The sequence below is a fragment of the Corythoichthys intestinalis genome, chromosome 9 (genome assembly GCF_030265065.1).
Source record: "Corythoichthys intestinalis isolate RoL2023-P3 chromosome 9, ASM3026506v1, whole genome shotgun sequence".
NCBI classification, from domain to species: Eukaryota; Metazoa; Chordata; class Actinopteri; order Syngnathiformes; family Syngnathidae; genus Corythoichthys; species Corythoichthys intestinalis.
In genome coordinates, this window is record NC_080403.1 from 43,334,030 (window position 1) to 43,356,190 (window position 22,161).

The window sequence follows — 22,161 nt, forward strand, 5'->3', positions numbered from 1 at the left end:
CGAGAATCACCAAAAAGCAGATCTGCCAAGAATTAGAAGCTGCTGGAACACAGGTGTCAGTGTCCACAGTCAAGCGTGTTTTGCATCTCCATGGACTGAGAGGCTGCCGTGCAAGAAGGAAGCCCTTGCTCCAAAAGCGGCACCTTAAGGCTCGACTGAAGTTTGCTGCTGATCACATGGACAATGATAAGACCTTCTGGAGGAAAGTTCTGTGGTCAGACGAAACAAAAATCGAGCTGTTTGGCCACAATGCCCAGCAATATGTTTGGAGGAGAAAAGGTGAGGCCTTTAACCCCAAGTACACCATGCCTACCGTCAAGCACGGTGGTGGTAGTATTATGCTGTGGGGCTGTTTTGCTGCCAATGGAACTGGTGCTTTACAGAGAGTAAATGGGATAATGAAGAAGGAGGATTACCTTCAAATTCTTCAAGATAACCTAACGTCATCAGCCCGAAGATTGGGTCTTGGGCGCAGTTGGGTTTTCCAACAGGACAATGACCCCAAACACACATCAAAAGTGGTAATGGAATGGCTAAATCAGGTTAGAATTAAGGTTTTCGAATGGCCTTCCCAAAGTCCTGACTTAAACCCCATTGAGAACTTGTGGACAATGCTGAAGAAACAAGTCCATGTCAGAAAGCCATCAAATTTAACTGAACTGCACCAATTCTGTCAAGAGGAGTGGTCAAAGATTCAACCAGAAGCTTGTGGATAGCTACTAAAAGCGCCTAATTGAAGTGAAAATGGCCAAGGGACATGTTACCAAATATTAGCGCTGCTGTATGTATATTTTTGACCCAGCAGATTTGATCACTTTTTTCTGTTCACCCATAATAAAGTCATAAAAGAACCAAATTTCATGAATGTTTTTGTGACAAAGAAGTATCTGTTCCAATCACTCTATCAGAGAAAAATCAGAGTTGTAGAAATAACTGGAAACTCAAGAGAGCCATGACATTATGTTCTTCACAAGTGTATGCAAACTTTTGACCACAACTGTATACCAGGCAAACCGTGTTGGTCCTCATTATAGTAGAGAAGACGGAGTAAATATAATCTACACAAAGAAACTGTAACCCGATCGACTCACGGCTTCGAAAAGTAAGGGTTACATTACGTCAGAAACTCGTTCGGTACGCCTCCGTTCCGAACCGAGCACCACATAGTGAAAAGGTTCAATTCAAATACATGTACCGTTACACCGTTACTATGTAAGCAACATTCATGTGATGGTGACAAAAACAAGCATATGGTTGTTAATGACAAAAGCAATGAGAATTCAGAAGACTGCAGGAAGACTAGCTGACGCTCACACATTCGCTTTTCAGTGAAAGGACTTGTGGGAGTTTTGTGGAAGGCTGCATTTAAACTCAGCCACCGGGGTGCAGGGCATCTATCATTAAAACAAAGCGCAAACTTAAATCAACCAGCAGATCTCACACACACTGACGCGACATTAATCAGGACCAAGCCCAGAGTTACACAGCAGTGTTTTGTGTGCTTTCTGTCCCTTACTTAGGTTGAAATAACTCTGTCTGACTTTGGGGGTAAGCTGAGCTGCAGTAAATTGGATTTCATGCTCAGTCCTTCACAAGTAGCAACGTGCCTCACTGAGACAGATTCACCCTGCAGTTGCAACAAAGTTTGCAGTGTTTCTTTCACGCTTATACACCTATGTTGGACAACATTTAAGTGAGCTAACACTGCAGCCCTTAGAATTTTTGTACAAACTACGAGCAAGTCAGGTCCCTGCCAGCAGGTGAGCTAAACGATGCTCATAAATGATCATCTGCTCTTTACGGTGTCATTTGCCGCCAAATCAACTCGCAAACGTGTGACGCCGCCACATAAACTGCGGGGAAAAATAAACACGAGCAGAGTGGGTCAAGACAGACCTGCGGGCTTCACATTGGAAGCTCTGTACACTAGCGTTGTCAAGGGAGGCGATGGGAGGCTTCTTCTGTGCACAGCAGCCCATTTAAATGCAGATGTGAGGCGCCTGGCATTTTGTGCCGAGCCAGGAAAGGAAGATGGCTGCATTTCTTTTCTTTTTTTTTTTTCTTTTATTTATTTTGGCAGCGAGATCTCCAGCCCACCTCCCAACATTCCCTCCCATTCCCATCCGTGGAACAGAGCAAGGCAGAGAATGCTGAGAGGCTACACCATCGTCACTGACATTGACATTACCTCTGTGATCATTAAACTTAAATTGGCCAAATGAATTGCCAATTTGAGAGGCCTTAGGCACCGCACGTTTGCGCGCACGTGTTTGCGCGCGCACGTCATGGTTTGTGGAGATAAACTGCTGCCCGTGGCGCTCTTTTTTTTTTCTCTCTGTATTCCCTTGCCTTACATCTGCATCTCTTCATTTCAGGCTGGCTCTCACAAATCTAAAAATTCAATAAGCTATTACATGGGCATTGATCTTTTCTCAGTCAAACATTTGCATGAGAAAACAAAAGGCAGTTGAAGGGAAGGCGGGCTGCTTTTTCTGAGTAAAGGGCCAATGCATGGCGAGGTCTGGATTTATAGTTTGACAGCACATTAACACTTAAACTCTCCTCTGAATGTGTCCAATCAATGCCAGTCGTACTGCGTGGTCGCTGTTGAAGAGGCGCCGCATTCACTTATCTGATGTCATTGTAAATCATTCGGGAAGCGCGTATAGGTCGTGGAACACAAGCTGCTTTGAGATGGCACAGAATGTGACTCTGGAAAGGCAGCGTGATAACTTTACATGACTCTATTGTGGCATGCTGCAATGTTAATGAAGGAACAGCAGAAATGATTTGACTTTTAAACTGTAATGTGGCGTAAAATGAGCAGCGGGAGCACGCTTCGCTAGGCAGAAGGAAAGATTACACCTCATGCCGGAATCCATACTGCTTGAGATGTCGTTCGACCTGCCTATATTTGCATTGTTAACCAAGCATTTAATTAAATCAGAGAGGGCTTTCTGCATTTTAATCCAAAATCTAGAAACACATAACCGTGTTAAAGTAACCTTGAGTTCTATCGACCGTTGCCTATTATTTCATGTCTTTCTTTTGTGAAAATTCAGTATCAATATTATGCTGTACTACACTGGTGTAATTTGAGTTCAACTCCCTTACGATATTACCATCGATAAACAACATCAAATGATAACAGACCGTGACCTGCCAGGCAAGAAGACCACGTGCAAAGAACCTGCCAGTTACAGCGGTGAATTGGTCTCTCACGTAAATGACACTTGCCTTCCCCAAACACATTGCTGAGACATTTTAACCACCAATGTTAGATGAAACCAAACATCTCACCATGAGCACTGCTATACTAGCAACCAGTGTCGGGCACGTTACTTTAAAAAAAGTAATTAGTTACATTACTCGCTACTTCTTCCAAAAAGTAACTGAGTTAGTAACTGAATTACTCTATAGTAAAAGTAACTAGTTACCAGGGAAAGTAACTATTTCCGTTACTTTAAAAATAACTTGTTGTATGTCAAAGAATTTGAAATTTTCTGAGCAGTATTCGAGTCAGTGGAACAGAGAAGAACAGACAGGTAGTTAACTTGTTAGGTGCTTCAGCAAATTTGAATTGCTTACCACAGATGTCGACAAAAGCTTTGCCCCGGGACATAAATAACACATTACATGCAGGTTCTTTCCTTTGATTTCGACAAACTTGAAATAGTGTCTATATCTCCACCTCTTAAAGGACAATTTTTCTTCTGAATGCTCTGCCATACCGACCCTGTGCATCTGTTTTGTGTGTGTGTTTGCCGCACGCGCTGTTCCGGTTTGCTTGTGAAATCACCGGCTCTGATTGGCTTACAAAACACATGACTCTAACCCTCAGCCAATCACAATCACTTCCATCGCATCTCTCGAGGGGATACATTCAGGTAGGCTCGTTTCCCGACAATTCACGTCACCTTCAAAGCGTCTGCCGTCCTCAAGATGGAAGCAGAATTATTGCTGGCTGACAGTGGGAGATGGGAACGAGGCTAGCATCAGGTATAGCAAACATAGAAACATTACCAAACTTTGGAAAGCATTGTCTAATTGGGACAAACAGCTTGGAGTCAGAAGTACGTGCACTATTCTCGAACCTGAACGCACCCCAAGTCTTGGATGACAAATCAACAGAGCAGAGAGTCGACTCGACACAGCTGGTAGTTTCTTCAATTTATTCAGAGTAAGTAACGGACCGCTTTTGACCGTCAGTAACGGTAACGGTGTTGTAACGGCGGAAAAAGTAATTAGTTGGATTACCCCGTTACTGAAAAAATAACGCTAACCCTATTTATAATGGTGTTACTCCCAACACTGCTAGCAACTGAAGCATTTGAAATGACCAGTAGATAGTGATCCAATACAAGGGCTATGTCGAAAATTCGCTCAATCAAAGATGAATACCATCACTTCTGCCTAGTTTTACTGATTTTGACAAGTTGAGTCATTGACACAAAATGTGCTACACAAGCTGATAAAAGCTCACAGCCTGTGAAAGTTTTTGTCAAGAAGCAACGTCAAACAGTATTTGGAATACAATCAAACCATTTTTAATCCATTTAGACTAGGAATAACCTGCATTAATCTAAACTCAGGAAAAGATTTTAAGACCATATTTATCAATAAATCCATTTTCTATATTCCACTTACCCATACGCGGAGTCTAAGGTAGGTTCTATAATGGGTCAAAATTATTTTTCGAACAGATCATGTGGTTAGCACCTTAGACTGTCATTTGCTTTGCTTAACCAAAACCACTCGAGGACCGAAGAGGCAAGATGGATATACGTAATTTTTTTCAAACCTAAGCTTTCAAAAGCGGCAACAACTACTGAGCAAGAACCAAGGATTTAAAAATGTGGACCATGAAACGCTATATAGCACTGCCAAAATAGTAAGCGGAGTTTCAGTTTGCCCCACTAAAGACGGTGTCTTGCCAATGTAGCTACCCCTGTCAAAAATTGTATCCCCTGGCCGCGGGAGCGCACACACACACATTAGGTAAATGTTATGTCGACTTAAACAATTAATTGAAGCCAGAAAAGAACCACAGTTATACATTTTGGACATCGATGTTTATTAAACTAGAGAAACTCCACACAGGAATTAAATTACAGTAATAACAGTTATAGGTCAACCTACGAGTAAAACAGTAAAACATTGACTTTTTTTAACGTTCAGTATGTTACGTTATACGTTTTATTTATTTTTTTTTTTTGATGGATGGGCCATGTTTTAAAACCTCGTAGCTAACTACATCACCAAAACACGGAAATCAAGCAAATCAGTACAGCGCAGTGACTCCGCCCAGCGGATACATTTTTTGACGGGGTAACTACATTGGCACGACACCGGCGGGCGTACCATATTCAATGGATGACGATCTAGGCGAAAAGTATAGCTGTCCTGAGTAGCCTGATTTAGAATTCGCCTCAAGAATGATAGGACACACAAAAAAAAAAAAAAAACGCTCATTTTTAACTTATTATGATAAATATTCTTGTAAGTTAATTTTATTGCTGACACTGTGTTTCGAGGTCATTAAGATATTGTGCTCCCCTCCCCCAAAAGTCAAACTCCGCCTATACACTTACCGTATTTTTCAGACTATAAGTCGCACCTGAGTGTACGTTGCACCCGCCCAAAAATGCGCAATGAAGAGGAAAAATACATATATAAGCCGCACCAGAGTTTAAGTCGCATTTTGGGGGGAAATTTCATTTGATAAAATCTAACACCAAGAACAGACATCTCATCTTGAAAGATAAATAAAATAAAAATACAGTGGTACCTCTACATACGATCACTTCGACACACGATCTTTTCGACATCCGACGTAAAATTTGAGCCGCCATTTGTTTCTACATCCGACGAGTTGCTCGAAATACGACGACATGACAGCACTGCAAACGAACGCACGGTGGATTTTCTTGTGTGAGAAATCAACACAGTTTTCAAAAAAAGTTGATACAGTTGGAGAAACAAGGAAAAAAGTGATGCTTACCTTTGAAATGAAGATGCAAGTTATAGAAAAATATGAGCTTGGGGTGCGCGTCCCTGAACTGGCTCAACAATACAGCTCCATGGTCCTCTTCCGACCACCGTTCGCCACTATTTATAAGTTAAGGTGACAATTATTATTGTGGTAACATTGCCAAGGAAATCGCCAGCTTCGTCACGTTTTTATCATTTATTTAAGAACTTATCCAACACAAAACGCCCATTGTCTTAAGCAGTTGACCGCTCTCAAGAAAACGAAAGTATTATCTCTACCGCACCGACCTATCTCACTGAGACGTCACCTTCGCGGTGCGTTCAGGGACAGTAAAAAGTGTCCGCCATATTAGAATCCGATTCGTTACATTATTTACAGGAATAATTATTAATTATTCTTCTTATTATTATATTATTCTGAATTATTTATTTATAACTTATTTGTTTTTCTATGTTTAATTGCCATTTGTAACAGTGCCAGCAGTATTTATTAAGAATTTAGTGTATGTTTTTAGGCTTTGGAACGAATTAATGGAATTATAATGTATTCCTATGGGAAAATCCTGCTCGACATACGACCATTTCGACTTACAAACAAGGTCCTGGAACGAATTAAATTCGTATGTAGAGGTACCACTGTAGAATAGAGAACAACAGGCTGAATATGCTAACGTTACATGATGCATGAAAAACGACCTGAGAACGTATCCGCTATGTTGACGAAACATAGCTGTTAAGCATTATTCAGATAACTATAGCATAAAGAACATGCTAACAAGTTTACCAAACCATCAGTGTCACTCCAAATCACTAAATACAATGAAATCTTGCAGGTCCTCTTAAGGTTTAATGTAAAAATAACATGTGAAATATCATCACATGTGGGTAGAGTAGCCAAAAATTTTACTTAAGTGTAGCGTTAGTTCAAAATAATATTAATGAAGTAAAAGTAGTCATCCAAAAAATGTACTCAAGTACAAGTAAAAAAGTATTTGGTGAAAAGAATGCTCAAGTAATGAGTACCACTGTGAGTAACTGCTAAAGATGTTTGATTATTTTTTTATTTTTTTTTTGACAATGGTTTTTTTTTTTTCGCAGTACAGTTGTGTGCATTACTGTACTGTAACGTATTACATAACCACGTTAATCCATAGAAATACCAAAATGACAAAAAACATTGAATTCCGGCAACAGAAAAAAAAAAATACAGAAATTGAGCATTATTCGTCCAAAGAGCATGAGTGCCCTCTAGTGGAGAAAACATTTTCTATTATGGAACTATAAAACTCAATCGGTGCCAAATTAAAACAGAGATTAAAATCTGTGCTTTCGAAACATGTTGATGGCTATGTCAAATACTTTAATTTTTTACCGTGCTTTAAAGACACCACATAATTGAACAGGCTGGCGTGATCATAGATTGCAAGATTGGTATAATGGACTCATGAGATTATTGTTGTGGCGTCTCATCTGTGAAACTGGTTGAGCCACTGTTGGCGTCTCTGCAGTGGCGCCTCCAGAAATTTTTCATAGGGGTGGCCAGATGGGGCCACTTAAAATCTTGGGGTGGCCAAAACTAAAAGCCATAATTTCAGGTTTTCATTATATTATTGTAGTAAAAAGGTCAGGGGAAAACTATCAGAAAGACTTAAGGACACGGCTACTGATATACTTTGGTGTATTGTGTAATATATGATGTTACTAATGATTTAATGTGCATAGTCTATAACTGTCCAGTCAACATTTGAGTTCCACAACAATTCTGTTTTATTGTGTTATGTATATATTAGGCATAAGGTGTACATTTAACTAGGGCTGTCAAACGATTAAAATTTTTAATTAAGTTAATCACAGCTTTAAAATTAATTCATTGTAATTAATCGCAATTTAAACCATCTCTAAAATATGCCATATTTTTCTGTAAATTATTGTTGGAATGGAAAGATAAGACAAGACAGATATATACATTTAACATACTGTACATAAGTACTGTATTTGTTTATTATAACAATAAATCCACAAGATGGCATTAACTTTATTAACATTCTTTCTGTGAAAGGGATCCACGGATAGAAAGACTTGTAATTCTTAAAGGATAAATGTGAGTTTGTATATTGTGACTAAATTTTGCCATCTAGTGTATTTGTTGAGCTTTCAGTAAATGATACTGCAGCGACTTAACTGTTCTGCCCAAATGCATGATGGAAAGTGGTGCAACCATGACTCTGTGGTGGCTGCAAATGCTATATCTTCTCTGCATTGGGTACACTACAGGGTGTTAAGAAAAAGATCAACTCCAGTCGTTCTTCCCCACGTCGCTTCCCACAATATTTATAGTTGCTGTGGGAGAGATGACAAAGCTTTTGCCAATTAAAAGCACGGCCCCAATGAATGCTTGTATGTACTCCACTCCGCCTCTTATCTCTGTATATAAGTAAAACAGCGCCATTGTAGGCTGTTTGCGGCAATGCGTGAATGAGTCGTACCAAGAATGCGTTAATTGCGATAAATATTTTCACGTGATTAGTTTTAAAAAATTAATTAGCGCCCGTTAACGTGATAAATTTGACAGCCCTACATTTAACAAAACAAAATAAATGCATTCATTTGCGAAGAAATGCATAACTGATGCTACAACAATCTAACGATATACTGGCAAGCGGGGTGGCGCCACTGCGTCTCTGAGAAAAACAAAAAGAAGTAAAATCTTATATGTAAAATAAAGTAAAAGTAGCATTTGTTCTTCACAAATCTACTCAAGTAAAAATTCAAAGTATGGCTTAGTAAAATGACCTTTAGAAGTACATTTTTCTCAAAAGGTTACTCAAGTAAATGTAATGGAGTCAATGTAACGCGTAACTACCCACCTCTGGATATAATAATGTGTTAATGCTTTTACACATAAGTCGCTCCAGAGTATAAGTCACACCCCCGGCCAAACTATGAAAAAACTGCGACTTGTACTACGAAAAATAGAGCATATTCTTTGATGTCACAGTTGAGCTGAGATCTTTGTACAGAAGAGGACGATGCATGACTACACCCATCCACGTGTTTTAGCCTTGGTTTGGCAACTGACAATGTTAACAGCGGTACAGTCTGAGCTGGTGATAACCTCGGGCGACACAAATATGTCAGAGCAACTTGACATCAATCTGCCACCACCCTGGTCCAATTTACCAAAATCACGTTCGACCAGGTGTATCAGTATTGTATGAGCATTGCAATATGTCTGAATCTATAGTATTATGAAATCACAGTGACGTTGACTTCTAAATTTGCACACACTTCAGTAGAAATTTAGGAATTTGTCATCCTGAAAAAGCTTTCTGCTTGTAGAATAGCCTACAGCTAACACTGTGTTGTTCGGATTCAAATAATCTGAAGCGGAATGACAGGAGGAAATACCTTCTCATTCATCCGTGCACCTTATGGTGCATTCTTCAGATTTCTCCTATTGTCAGTGAAAAGAACTTGCCTGGAATAAACATAATAGCATTTCTATACATCCCCTAATTGTACCAATTTCTCTATGCATATGTAACCGCTATAAGTGGATATTACAAAGCAGTCGCATGGTGATTGCATATATCTCAAGAGATCTTTTGTTCTTGTGTTATCAGATTGCGTCTTAATTTTATTGTAGTTTTTGCCACCAGAGACCACGACAGTGGGAAGAACATGTAAAAAAAGTGGCGAAGATAAAGAGGAACACGAGAAGTAGGATAAAGTGCCGCAGAGGGGAGAAAACACGGATGCAGACGCAGAGTAACCGAGCATGAAACGAGGGCAGAAAACAACGACTGGTGACAGACAGCAGCGGCAGAGAAAACGAGGAGGCAGATATCTGCGGCACCCCAGTTGTGAGGCTTAAAGAGCTTAGCCCCCCTCCCTGCCTATCACAGAAGAGTCCTTAAGTACAGGCATCCACTGTGCCTGAGCTGCAAGTGAGAGGAAAGTGAGCAAGAGATGCCGTGGGAGGAGAGGTGCGGGTAGGAAGTGGATCAGCATTTTTATTCACTGCATGGTTTAATTACAAATACAAAGTACATAAGTACATGCCTCTTTCTTGGTATAATCAGCTGCTGCTTATCAATCAGAGGTTTGCGTTTTTCCCTCTGCTAGACCAACCTTTCCGTTAGTCTTCTGGAAGGTCCTCTAAGATTTTTTGCCATTTCTCAACTAATCTTCTGATAATCAAGAATAATGGCATTATCGGTGTTGGAACTAACACCCTTACATAACAAAACTACCTTTTTCCTGTAACTTCTAACGCAACTCTTTACATTTTGCCATTCTATAACGGAGCTATAGTTATGGTACGAGGGTTACCCAAGTTATTCATGTTATATGATCTACAGTGGGGCAAATAAGTATTTAGTCAACCACTAATTGTGCTGGTCTCTCACTTGAAAATATTAGAGAGGCCTGTAATTATCAACATGGGTAAACCTCAACCATGAGACAGAATGTGAAAAAAAAAACAGAAAATTTCATTGTTTGATTTTTAAAGTTATTTGCAAATCATGGTGGAAAATAAGTATTTGGTCAATACCAAAAGTTCATCTCAATACTTTGTTATGTACCCTTTGTTGGCAATAACGGAGGCCAAACGTTTTCTGTAACTCTTCACAAGCTTTTCACACACTGTTGCTGGTATTTTGGCCCATTCCTTCATGCAGATCTCCTCTAGAGCAGTGATGTTTTGGGGCTGTCGTTGGGCAACACGGACTTTCAACTCCCTACACAGATTTTCTATGGGGTTGAGATCTGGAGACTGGCTAGGCCACTCCAGGACCTTGAAATGCTTCTTACGAAGCCACTCCTTTGTTGCCGTGGCTGTGTGTTTGGGATCATTGTCATGCTGAAAGACCCAGCCACGTCTCATATTCAATACCCTTGCTGATGGAAGGAGATTTTCACTCAAAATCTCTCGATACATGGCCCCATTCATTCTTTCCTTAACACAGATCAGTCGTCCTGGCCCCTTTGAAGAAAAACAGCCCTAAAGCATGATGTTTCCACCCCCATACTTCACAGTGGGTATGGTGTTCTTCGGATGCAATTCAGTATTCTTTCTCCTCCAAACACGAGAACCTGTGTTTCTACCAAAAAGTTTTATTTTGGTTTCACCTGACCATAACACATTCTCCCAGTCCTCTTCTGGATCATTCAAATGCTCTCTAGCCTGCGGTTCGCAGACGGGCCTGGACGTGTACTTTCTTCAGCAGGTGGACACGTCTGGCAGTGCAGGATTTGAGTCCCTGGCGGCGCATTGTTTTAGTGATAGTAGCCTTTGTTACTGTGGTCCCAGCTCTTTGTAGGTCATTCACTAGGTCCCCCCGTGTGGTTCTGGGATTTTTTACTCACCGTTCTTGTTATCATTTTGACGCCACAGGGTGAGATCTTGCATGGAGCCCCAGATCGAGGGAGATTATCATTGGTCTTGTATGTCTTCCATTTTCTAATAATTGCTCCCACAGTTGATTTCTGTACACCAAGCGTTTTACCTATTGAAGATTCAGTCTTCCCAGCCTGATGCAGGTCTACAATTTTGTCTCTGGTGTCCTTCGACAGCTCTTTGGTCTTGGCCATAGTGAAGCTTGAAGTGTGACTGACGGAAGTTATGGACAGGTGTCTTTTATACCGATAATGAGTTAAAACAGGTGCCATTAATACAGGTAACGAGTGGAGCCTCGTTAGACCTCGTTAAAAGAAGTTAGACCTCTTTGACAGCCAGAAATCTTGCTTGTTTGTAGGTGACCAAATACTTATTTTCCACTCTAATTTGGAAATAAATTCTTTAAAAATCAAACAATGTGATTTTCTTTTATTTTCCCACATTGTCTCTCATGGTTGAGGTTTACCCATGTTGACAATTACAGGCCTCTCTAATCTTTTCAAGTAGAGGAACTTGCACAATTGGTGGTTGACTAAATACTTATTTGCCCCACTGTAAGTGAAAAGTGTCCCCCTGCAGCATCGTGGCCTGTCACTTTACAGACGTCTCTGCTGCTTTCTGTGGTGTTCTCTGTTGACAGCATTGTGCTCTCATACTAGCCTCGGAGTCCACATGGTTCTTCTCATTATAACTTGAACACAGCACATTCCAGAAGAGGTTATTGATAGTTTCCGATATTATTGGGTAGCCAATAATATCGGTTGAGTAGAGTAAAAGAGTTTTAAAATGACATCGGATAATATCGACATCGGTATGACGTTGGTCAAAGTGAGTGTAGAAGCCTTCTGCCTTTGTACAAGGGCTGGTCACAGTTTCGCACAGCAGTTATGCTTACTGACCATTTGATATCTCCAAAGAAAAGCTAGGTTCATACTGCAGGTCTTAATGTACAATTCCGATTTTTTGTCATGTCTGTTTTTTGGCGTGCCCGTTCAGAATGCCTTTGTCCATTGAGTCCATTCAGTATTATGAATGCGCAGTAATTCGCAGTCCTACATGCACTGAGCAAACTGACCATCAAACTAAGAAGCATCAAAACAAATAACTATGCACTGAGCGAGCATGATGCACACACATAAGCCTTATGAGGCCCAGATCGGATTTAAACCACATACGAAAGTGACCCAGATCGGATTTGAAATGTTCCACTTCTATGCGACTTGTCACGTTCGTACCGTCAAGTTAATGCCTCAATCGGAAAAACACGAAAAAATCAGATTCTTGCATTAAGACCTGCAGTATGAACCTAGCCTAAGAAGCTTGGGATTTGTTACGTGAGCATTATCATTATTAAAGCATCCAGTGGGGCATCACAATACAATTAGCCATAATATGTTAAGTCCACGTACGCATATATCGGTATCGGTTTGATATCGATATGGGATATTTGGAGTTGGAGAATATCGGGATATCGGTCAAAAAGTCATTATCAGAAAACACCAGTTATTGATTAGCTAACATAGGGCAAGATGTCAGTGTAAGCCAATCAGAAACAGTCTGACAGAGTAGGGCAGGTCTTGTTGAAGATGTCTTGAGATGATTATTATTTTAATTAGTATTGTTACACAGCACCTTTTTTGGGAGATGAAGTTTATAAAAATGAAGATGCCTGTCAAAATTTCTGCACGTTTTGTTGTTCCATTACATTTCATAGTGTTAGGAGGGCATTTTATGTACGACAGAACAACAAAAACACTTTTTCAAATCGTGTTTATATATTTTTTCCTTTAAGTAATTAAGTACTTAATAATTGAATAATTCGGCAACTAATTAGTAACTTTTCAGAGAACTATCACTGTAACTTGAACAACACTGGTCATTATTAAGATTTCCATTCTGTCCGCGGGTTCCTTTTCAGTTCAAGGTAGAATTATTTATAATTTGTTTGTACACAAGTCGATCTCAACTGAACCGCCTTAGAATTTCAAAGATTCCTCATCTGAGTTAGACCATTGATTTTAAAGGATATGTGAGCCAGGATATTGCAAGCAGCAAAGGTCATATGTAATTCTCGTGCATATGGAGCACAAAAAGTAATCTATACGTGCACATTTTTAGTTTTCATCTCGAATTCTCTTTGTGTACAGGAAGTGTAAACCGAGCAGGGCCGGTCCCTGCCTTCCTCAGGAGCCCAGCCGTCATCCCACCGTCACCTTTGGATATGAAGCCCTTCCTACAATTTCCCCTGGAGTCGCCGCACCCTGCCACTCTGGGTCTCTTCCACAACTTTAATACAGTAAGTGGTCCAAGTCCTATCACCAAGCGCGGATGCTGACGTGGTCAAACGGAATCTGAAGCAAGCGACAGTTGGTGTTTGGTAGTGTTGGATATTTGGATTTACACATTTTTCCAGCAAAGTGACAGCTATTGACATTTTGATTCAACAGCGACACTCATTTAGAGTGTGTGTGTTTAAAGCACTAAAATGACTTGCAGCTAATCAATTGTATGAGAAGCCCAAGCTGACTTCTCCGCAGTCAGCATTTTCCGGTTCTAATTTGCAGATTGGGTTGCATGTGAAGGTCAGCGTGGCCACATACATACACACATCATCTTTGTCATCTTCATCCGCTCGGACAAAATGACCCTTTCGTGAGTTTAAGATTCATGCTGCAATATTGAAGAATGGAATGTGGCCACTAATGTCATAAGACCTTTGCAAATCACTACATAGCTTACTATAAATAAAATGTCAATGGAACATCAGGAGTAAGGCATCATTACGTCTTTGAATAACCAAGGTTGTATTTTGCTAGGTTTTGAAAGCTGTCACTGCTGACATTTTGTAGCATACAACCGATCTCGCAGCCGGTGTGAACTTCTTCTGCTTGACTCTCATGAACGATGTCCAAATATTTTCTAAAGATTGTTTTGGGCCACTGATACAGTTAGCAATTCATCGCTACTCATCGACATGGCATGATGAATCTCGCGAGTAAATCGTTCTGAAAATTGTTGTGGAATAAGGCGAGGTTAGCGTGATGCAATGTTTCCGTAAATGAAGTGTGCTGTTTCTGTAAATGACGTCATCAGGCAGAGGCTGGCAGCGAGGAACGTGCCTGTTGCTAAGGTGTTGCTATGGCGCTAACTCAAAAACTATGCGGTCAATTAATTTGTTTAAATTATTATATGAGTTTTGTGACCTTGAATGATACATTCAATGAAATTTCATTGAGTACCGTAATTTTTGGACAATAAGGCACACCTGACTATAAGCTGCGACCCACCAAATTTGACACGGAAACGGCATTTGTTCATAGATAAGCCGCACTGGACTATAAGCCACTGCTGTCCACACTGTATTATGATATTTACACTAAAAGACATTAACGGGAACACTTTATTTGACAGCAGCGGCATAAAACTGTCATATGACCAAATGGACCACCATGAATCTTTGAACCATTTAGCTGCAAAGCGTCATTGCTTCAAAAAGCTTCATTTGGCCATCACTGCTCTCTTCGGGGAGACAGTCAACCTCTGCTGCCAACACTGTTGTTGTCCTAGATGCCTCCTAGCATGCATTGCAGCACTACAGATGTAAATAACAATAAAAATTCATGTTCTGTGCTAATTATTTCTTCAGTTATTGTTCCAGTTGTTTCATTAGTTGCTAGATAAGGTATTTGGTAACACTTTATTTGACAGTGGCACCATAAAACTGTCATTAGACCATCATAATTATGAAGTGACACGGTCATGAGCATTAATGAATTCTTATAACAGATGTCATTTAGTGTTATCCGGCAAATGATCTCACTTTTGAATGGATATAAAATATCCAAGCTCGACATAAATGGAGATAGTGACATAATTTGCCGGATAACACTTAATGACATCTGTCATATGCATTCATTAACACCCATGATAGTGTCATGTCATAATTTTATGACGGTCTTACAGCAGTCTTATGACGCCGCTGTCAAATAAAGTGTTACCTATTAACCCAATAAATGAACAATTAAGCCGCACAGGAGTATAAGCCGCAGGATTCAAAATGAGGGGAAAATAGTAGTGGCTTACGGTCCGAAAATTACGGTAATATATTCTAGAGTTGAACTCCGTTAGTCTTTTGATACAGTACAACATATACTCACATATTGTATTCTTTAACTCTACAATTCAGTTACTTATTATTCTTAGTGAAGCATCCCGTGTTTAACAAAGTTGAGTCAGCATCGCGTTCGGAATGTATTTCCATGGTTTTACGAACCAGGGATGCTACAATACCACTTTCTCTAGACAAGCACAAGTACTTAAATTGAAGTACTCACTGAAACAAATTACATATACAGTGGACCCTCAAGATACGAGCAAAATCTGTTCCACAACCAAGCTCTAAACGTGAATCTGCTCGTATCATGACTTGATTTCCTCCATAGGAAATAATTTAATTCCAGTTAATATTTGCAACACTTCACATGACCCACATTTTCCCCCTAAATAATAATTTACGGCATCATTTTTAAGGCTAAATAATCTGAAAAAGAAATTCAAAATCTAAAAAACAATGTTATTTATACCCAAACACTTACCAAGAGGGCTGAGAGAATACGGGCAGCCATGCATATGCTGTAAAATTCATGGAATCGATAGCATAGCAAGAACAACGTACAGTGGGGCAAATAAGCATTTAGTCAACCACCAATTGTGCAAGTTCTCCTACATGAAAAGATTAGAGAGGCCTGTAATTGTCAACATGGGTAAACCTCAACCATGAGAGACAGAACATGGAAAAAAAACAGAACATAGCCTTGTTTTATTTTTAAAGAATTTATTTCCAAATTAGAGTGGAAAATAAGTATTTGGTCACCTACAAACAAGCAAGATTTCTGGCTGTCAAAAAGGTCTAACATCTTCTAACGAGGTCTAACGAGGCTCCACTCGTTACCTGTATTAATGGCACCTGTTTTAACTCATTATCGGTATAAAAGACACCTGTCCACAACCTCAGTCAGTCACACTCCAAACTCCACTATGGTCAAGACCAAAGAGCTGTCGAAGGACACCAGAGACAAAATTGTAGACCTGCACCAGGCTGGGAAGACTGAATCTGCGATATGTAAAATGCTTGGTGTAAAGAAATCAACTGTGGGAGCAATTATTAGAAAATGGAAGACATACAAGACCACTGATAATCTCCCTCGTTCTGGGGCTCCAAGCAAGATCTCACTCTGTGGCGTCAAAATGATGACAAGAACGGTGAGCAAAAATCCCAGAACCACACAGCGGGGCCTAGTGAATGACCTACAGAGAGCTGGGACTACAGTAACAAAGGCTACTATCAGTAACACAATGAGCCGCCAGGGACTCAAATCCTGCACTGCCAGACGTGTCCCCCTGCTGAAGAAAGTACACGTCCAGGCCTGTCTGCGGTTCGCTAGAGAGCATTTGGATGATCCAGAAGAGGACTGAGAGAATGTATTATGGTCAGATGAAACCAAAATAGAACTTTTTGGTAGAAACACAGGTTCTCGTGGTTGGAGGAGAAAGAATACTGAATTGCATGTGAAGAACACTATACCCACTGTGAAGTTTGGGGGTGGAAACATCATGCTTTGGGGCTGTTTTTCTGCAAAGGGACCAGGACGACTGATCTGTGTAAAGGAAAGAATGAATGGAGCCATGTATCGAGAGATTTTGAGTGAAAATCTCCTTCCATCAGCAAGGGCATTGAATATGAGACGTGGCTGGGTCTTTCAGCATGACAATGATCCCAAACACACAGCCAGGGCAAGAAAGGAGTGGCTTCTTAAGAAGCATTTCAAGGTCCTGGAGTGGCCTAGCCAGTCTCCATATCTCAAACCCAAAGAAAATCTGTGGAGGGAGTTGACAGTCCGTGTTGCCCAACGACAGCCCCAAAACATCACTGCTCTAGCGGAGATCTGCATGGAGGAATGGGCCAAAATACCAGTAACAGTGTGTGAAAAGCTTGTGAAGAGTTACAGAAAACGTTTGGACTCCGTTATTGCCAGCAAAGGGTACATAACAAAGTATTGAGATGAACGTTTGGTATTGACCAAATACTTATTTTCCACCATGATTTGCAAATAAATTCTTTAAAATTCAAACAATGTGATTCTCTGGGTTTTTTTCCCACATTCTGTCTCTCATGGTTGAGGTTTACCCATGTTGACAATTACAGGCCTCTCTAATATTTTCAAGAGGGAGAACTTGCACAATTAGTGGTTGACTAAATACTTATTTGCCCCACTGTACGTATATTTTTTGGAGTAAGTGAACTGGGGGACATAGTTAATGTTCAATTGTTAGCACAAATGATTCGGATGCACTCCGATACAAAATTAGACAATGAGGATGAGCGGCAGGTGGCCAGATGGGGGATTCTGTTAAATTGAGATGCTCATATGCCACCTAACAGGACGCCAAGACACTTGGGGAGTCAAAGGGAGAGAGTTGGCATGCCACCTGGCGGGATGCCGAGGCACTCAGACACACCAAAACGAGAGAGAGGCTTTTCTGGATTGCGCTCGTTGCTCGCATCGTAAAAATTTTCCTGCCTAATGATTTATTTTCTCTTGTAATGATGCTCGTATTGTGAAAAAGTCGGAAGGTAAGGTGCTCGTATCATCAGGGTCTAGTACCTGATATAATCATGGCTTCTAGTGAAGAAAAATTATCTATTCTATTCTATTCTATTCTAATCTATTATCTATTTGTAATCAGATATCATTCAAAAAATGAAAACAAACCACAGCATACATTTCACATAAATCCAACAGTTTGGAGAGTCGCAACTTGTCTTTTGTTCAAATTTAACATGCACTACATTTTTTCCTGATAGTCGTGCGACAAACTTCATTTAAATATAGCCTAAAAGACATCCTAGTTTTTAAGTGTGGAGGGAAAACTCAAAGGATAAATCATCACATTATGACTTCTCTTTACACAAGACCCTGTTCATAAATGTTTACTTACGATGAAGAGGTCTCCATTTTCATTGTTATTATTAATATAATGCTTAATATTTGTTCTCGTCACTGATAAGATTAATTTATACTCCTGTGCGTTTTACATCTGTTTTTTTCCTCTTCATTATGCAGTTTTTTGTTGGTGCGGCTTATATTCCAGTGCGATTTAATAGTCCTAAAAATATGGTAATTTATTCACGTTTAGCATCTGTATGATGAGTTATTTTTAATACTTGCTGATGAACTGACTGAAATTGTGATAAGCTAATTATGAATTGAATAGTGGAATGGCACCGGAGGGGCCTTGAATTGGCTCAATTATTTAGATTACATCTACATCCATTACTCAATTAACTTGTTGACTGACAGTCTCTCATACTAACGGAGAACGCAAGAAGACGACAGGAGAGAAAATAGCTGAAAATAAACAGAAAATGTGAATATGCCAACAATACATTCCAACAGAATTCCGGTTTTCAGACCAACACAATTTCCTTGGGTGTCTGCAGCTGTGGAGCGTAAACAGTCTTTCATTTGGCTGCATGTGTCCAGAGCAGAGGCAATAGATGATAGGCTGAGTAAAACCACAGAGAACTTTAGGTGGTTGCTGAGGGCAACACCCCCACTGTCTGTGTGTCTCTGAATGTTAACAGGAAGCACCAATGACTCTACATAAAAGGTGGCCTGCATCTGATATTTGATGCTGACCTTTTTTGTTTGAGGCATTTAGTGTTGATTTTTTTTTTTTCCAACTAAAAGCATTACAATGAACTGCACAGGAAGTGAAACAAAACTGGGTATTCTCAACAGTCTATCACTCATACTGTATATCAGGGCATGGTAGTCCTCATAAAAAAAGAGCACACATTCTTGACCTTTGAAATTCATTAAGAGCAACCCTTTCTACAATTACGCACTAGAGTAGTTCTAATCTATATACAGTAGTATCTCACCAAAAAGATATATACACACTTTTTTTGGATGGAGTGTGCCTGTAATTAGGCCCTTCAAGTCATGATGTGAATTAAAGCATTTGAACCGCACCCAGGAAGTCAGGCCCATACAACAGCTGCTGAGAAACAGGCCACACTCCCACTCCTGTCACATCAATAAGCTCTCACCCAATTCACGCTTCGTGTTTTCATCTCTCCTTTTAGTAAGTCCCCCCCTTTCAGTCACCTGCGCAAATTTCCTTCTCCACGTTCACATTCTTGAACCTTTCTACAGGCACCATCAATGTTGTTAATCTTACTTTAAAAAAGTAATTAATTACAGTTACAAATTACTTCTCCCAAAAAGTAATTGCGTTAGTAACTCAGTTACCTGAATGTAAGAGTAATGAGTTACTTGGCAAAGTAACTGGTGATAATTTTCATGTAAACAGGTCACACAATGTGAAGTTTAAAGGGTTTTTGGGACAATTGGCCCTAGCCTAATTCTTTACCCTAAACTTAACTAGACACAGAGGTATTGCGGATATTGTGATAACTAGATAGTAGGGGTGAAACGGTACACAAAAATCTCAGTTCGGTACGTACCTCGGTTTTGAGGTCACGGTTCGGTTCATTTTCGGTACAGTAAGGTAAGAAAATGCAAAATATAAATGTGCTAGTTGTTTATTACACACCTTTGTGCTTTCAACAATAGCAACATTAACCTATACAAAGCTAGAATTCTGCTCAAAAAGTAACGGGTATTTAAAAACTATTTGCCTTTCAGACCGTATTGGTCAGCTTTCTTTCTGAAAGAAAGAAGAAAAACAGAAGTCCTGAGCTAAAGAGAAAAGCAATCCCAATATCAAGATTTTAACATGTATTTTACAAATGAAATGCCTCAATGAAACATTTTTTTTTCTTATGAACGGTTTTCAAAAGCTTTACTGGTGCATTTTCTCAAGTTAAAGCGTCACACAGAAATGAATAGATTTAATTGTGTAAGCAGGATCTGTGTACAGGTGTTCTAGCTCATTTCAATTTATTTTATTTAAATGGGCTATTATTTATTTTATTATGTGTTTATATTTTACAAATGTGATGTAGTATTCATTTATATTGTATATTTTATGTTGTATAACTTTAGTTCCTCTGTGAATATTGAATATTGAACACGGGGCCGTGTTGGTTATTATGATAGCAGAGAAGACAGCAGTAAATCAACAAAGACAAGTCCACTGTGCCCCGATCTACCACTCAAGAGATCTGATGGACTCAAAAAGTAGGTTACGACTGCATATTAGTTTGAAAATCGACCGGATCCGCCGTATTTTTACACGAGTGACTTCCGGTCTGCCCGGTCCGAGCTACCGGTAGTAGTATTGACGCAGGAGGGTTGCGTCTCGCGCCAAATAATAAACTCTGCCGTTCTTTTCGCGTGCGTCGTGTTAAACCGCTTCTGGGACGCGTCTAATACGCGGCCGCACTGCGACTGGTGTGCATTGGCTGATTGACTTTAACACCCGTGTTTCACTGCGTTCTTGCGTTGCTGCGTTGACGTTTCTGGGTTATACTGTCCTACCGTGTTGGTCCTCATTATAGTAGAGAAGACTGAGTAAATATAATCCACATAAATAAACTGTAACCCGATCGACTCACAGCCTCGAAAAGTAAGGGTTACATTACGTCAGAAACTCGTTTGGCACGCCTCCGTTCCGAACCGAGCACCACGTACCGAAACGGTTCAATACAAATACATGTACCGTTACACCCTTACTAGATAGTAACCTTTCCTATATGTGGAAGTCATTTATTGCTGTGAATCAACCGTTAAAGTTGTTAAAATTGCTCCCGTTATTTTATTAGTTCCCTTCTGTCTATTTTCGACATGTGTAAGTTTTAAAATGTTTGATTTAAAAGTTTTTAAATGTTTCATCATTTAAAGATAGATTTAAGTTTTGCCGCTTTAGGAGCGTTTTAGATAAAAAGTTACTTAGGTTCGCTAGGAAGGTTTTCTACAGCAGAGCCTTCCTAAGAAGTCTACTGCTTTAAGATGGCGGCTGTTTACTAACGCATCACGTTCTTTATTATACATGTTGCTAATGTGCTGTGTCTGTCATTTGCATCTAGTTCTGTATATATGTGATATCTACCAAAGTATCATGTGGGCGTAGTTTGTAGGCTATCGGCTACAGTCAGGTATTATTGGAGCCACCTAGCATAGTAGCATTGTGTTTGCAACGGCCTCACAATCCCTTTCCTCCTCTCCACTCCTGCTCTGCTCGCTCGTCTCCGTGAGTCATCTTTTTCAGACTTTTCTCGCATCAGTCAACCAACATCGTAACGCATAGTAACGCACGCCTTTCCCACCTCAGTAACGGCGTTGCCAAGATGAGAAAAGTAATTAATTAGATTACTCACTACTGAAGAAAAGAACGCCGTTAGTAACGCCGTTATATTTTAACGCCGTTATTAACAACACTGGTGACCATAAGCAAACAGAGAGCCTTCATCTCATTCTGTGTTGTTGAATCTGTCAAGTGACCTTTGTGCTCACTCTCCTCAGATGGACCCCGTCCAGAAAGCCGTAATGACGCACACTTTTGGGCACCCCATGGTGAAGACCAAGCGACCCGTAATCTCCTGCAATGTCTGTCAAATTCGGTTCAACTCAGAGGTAGGAAATCTGACATCACAGTCTGCAACCTAGCAACTAATGTCCAATTTAAATTCAGCATTCAGAAGTAGGACAACTCAACACGGCAACACATGGATAGGCCTTTAGGTAACACTTGTGTTTGCGGTGTTATAAATCATTTGATATTACATCACTTGTTAAAATACT

At 40.0% G+C, this 22,161-nt stretch overlaps 1 protein-coding gene across 1 annotated transcript in view; it reads left to right on the top strand.

Annotated features, from left to right (window-relative positions):
* The window catches only part of LOC130921386 (zinc finger protein 385A-like), a 49,396-nt gene that overhangs the window by 14,989 nt on the left and 12,246 nt on the right, over nucleotides 1–22,161 (top strand). The window contains exons 2-3 of the mRNA XM_057845219.1: nucleotides 13,540–13,688; nucleotides 21,883–21,993. Coding sequence (XP_057701202.1) covers nucleotides 13,540–13,688; nucleotides 21,883–21,993 — 260 coding nt within the window. The remainder of the gene's footprint in view (nucleotides 1–13,539; nucleotides 13,689–21,882; nucleotides 21,994–22,161) is intronic.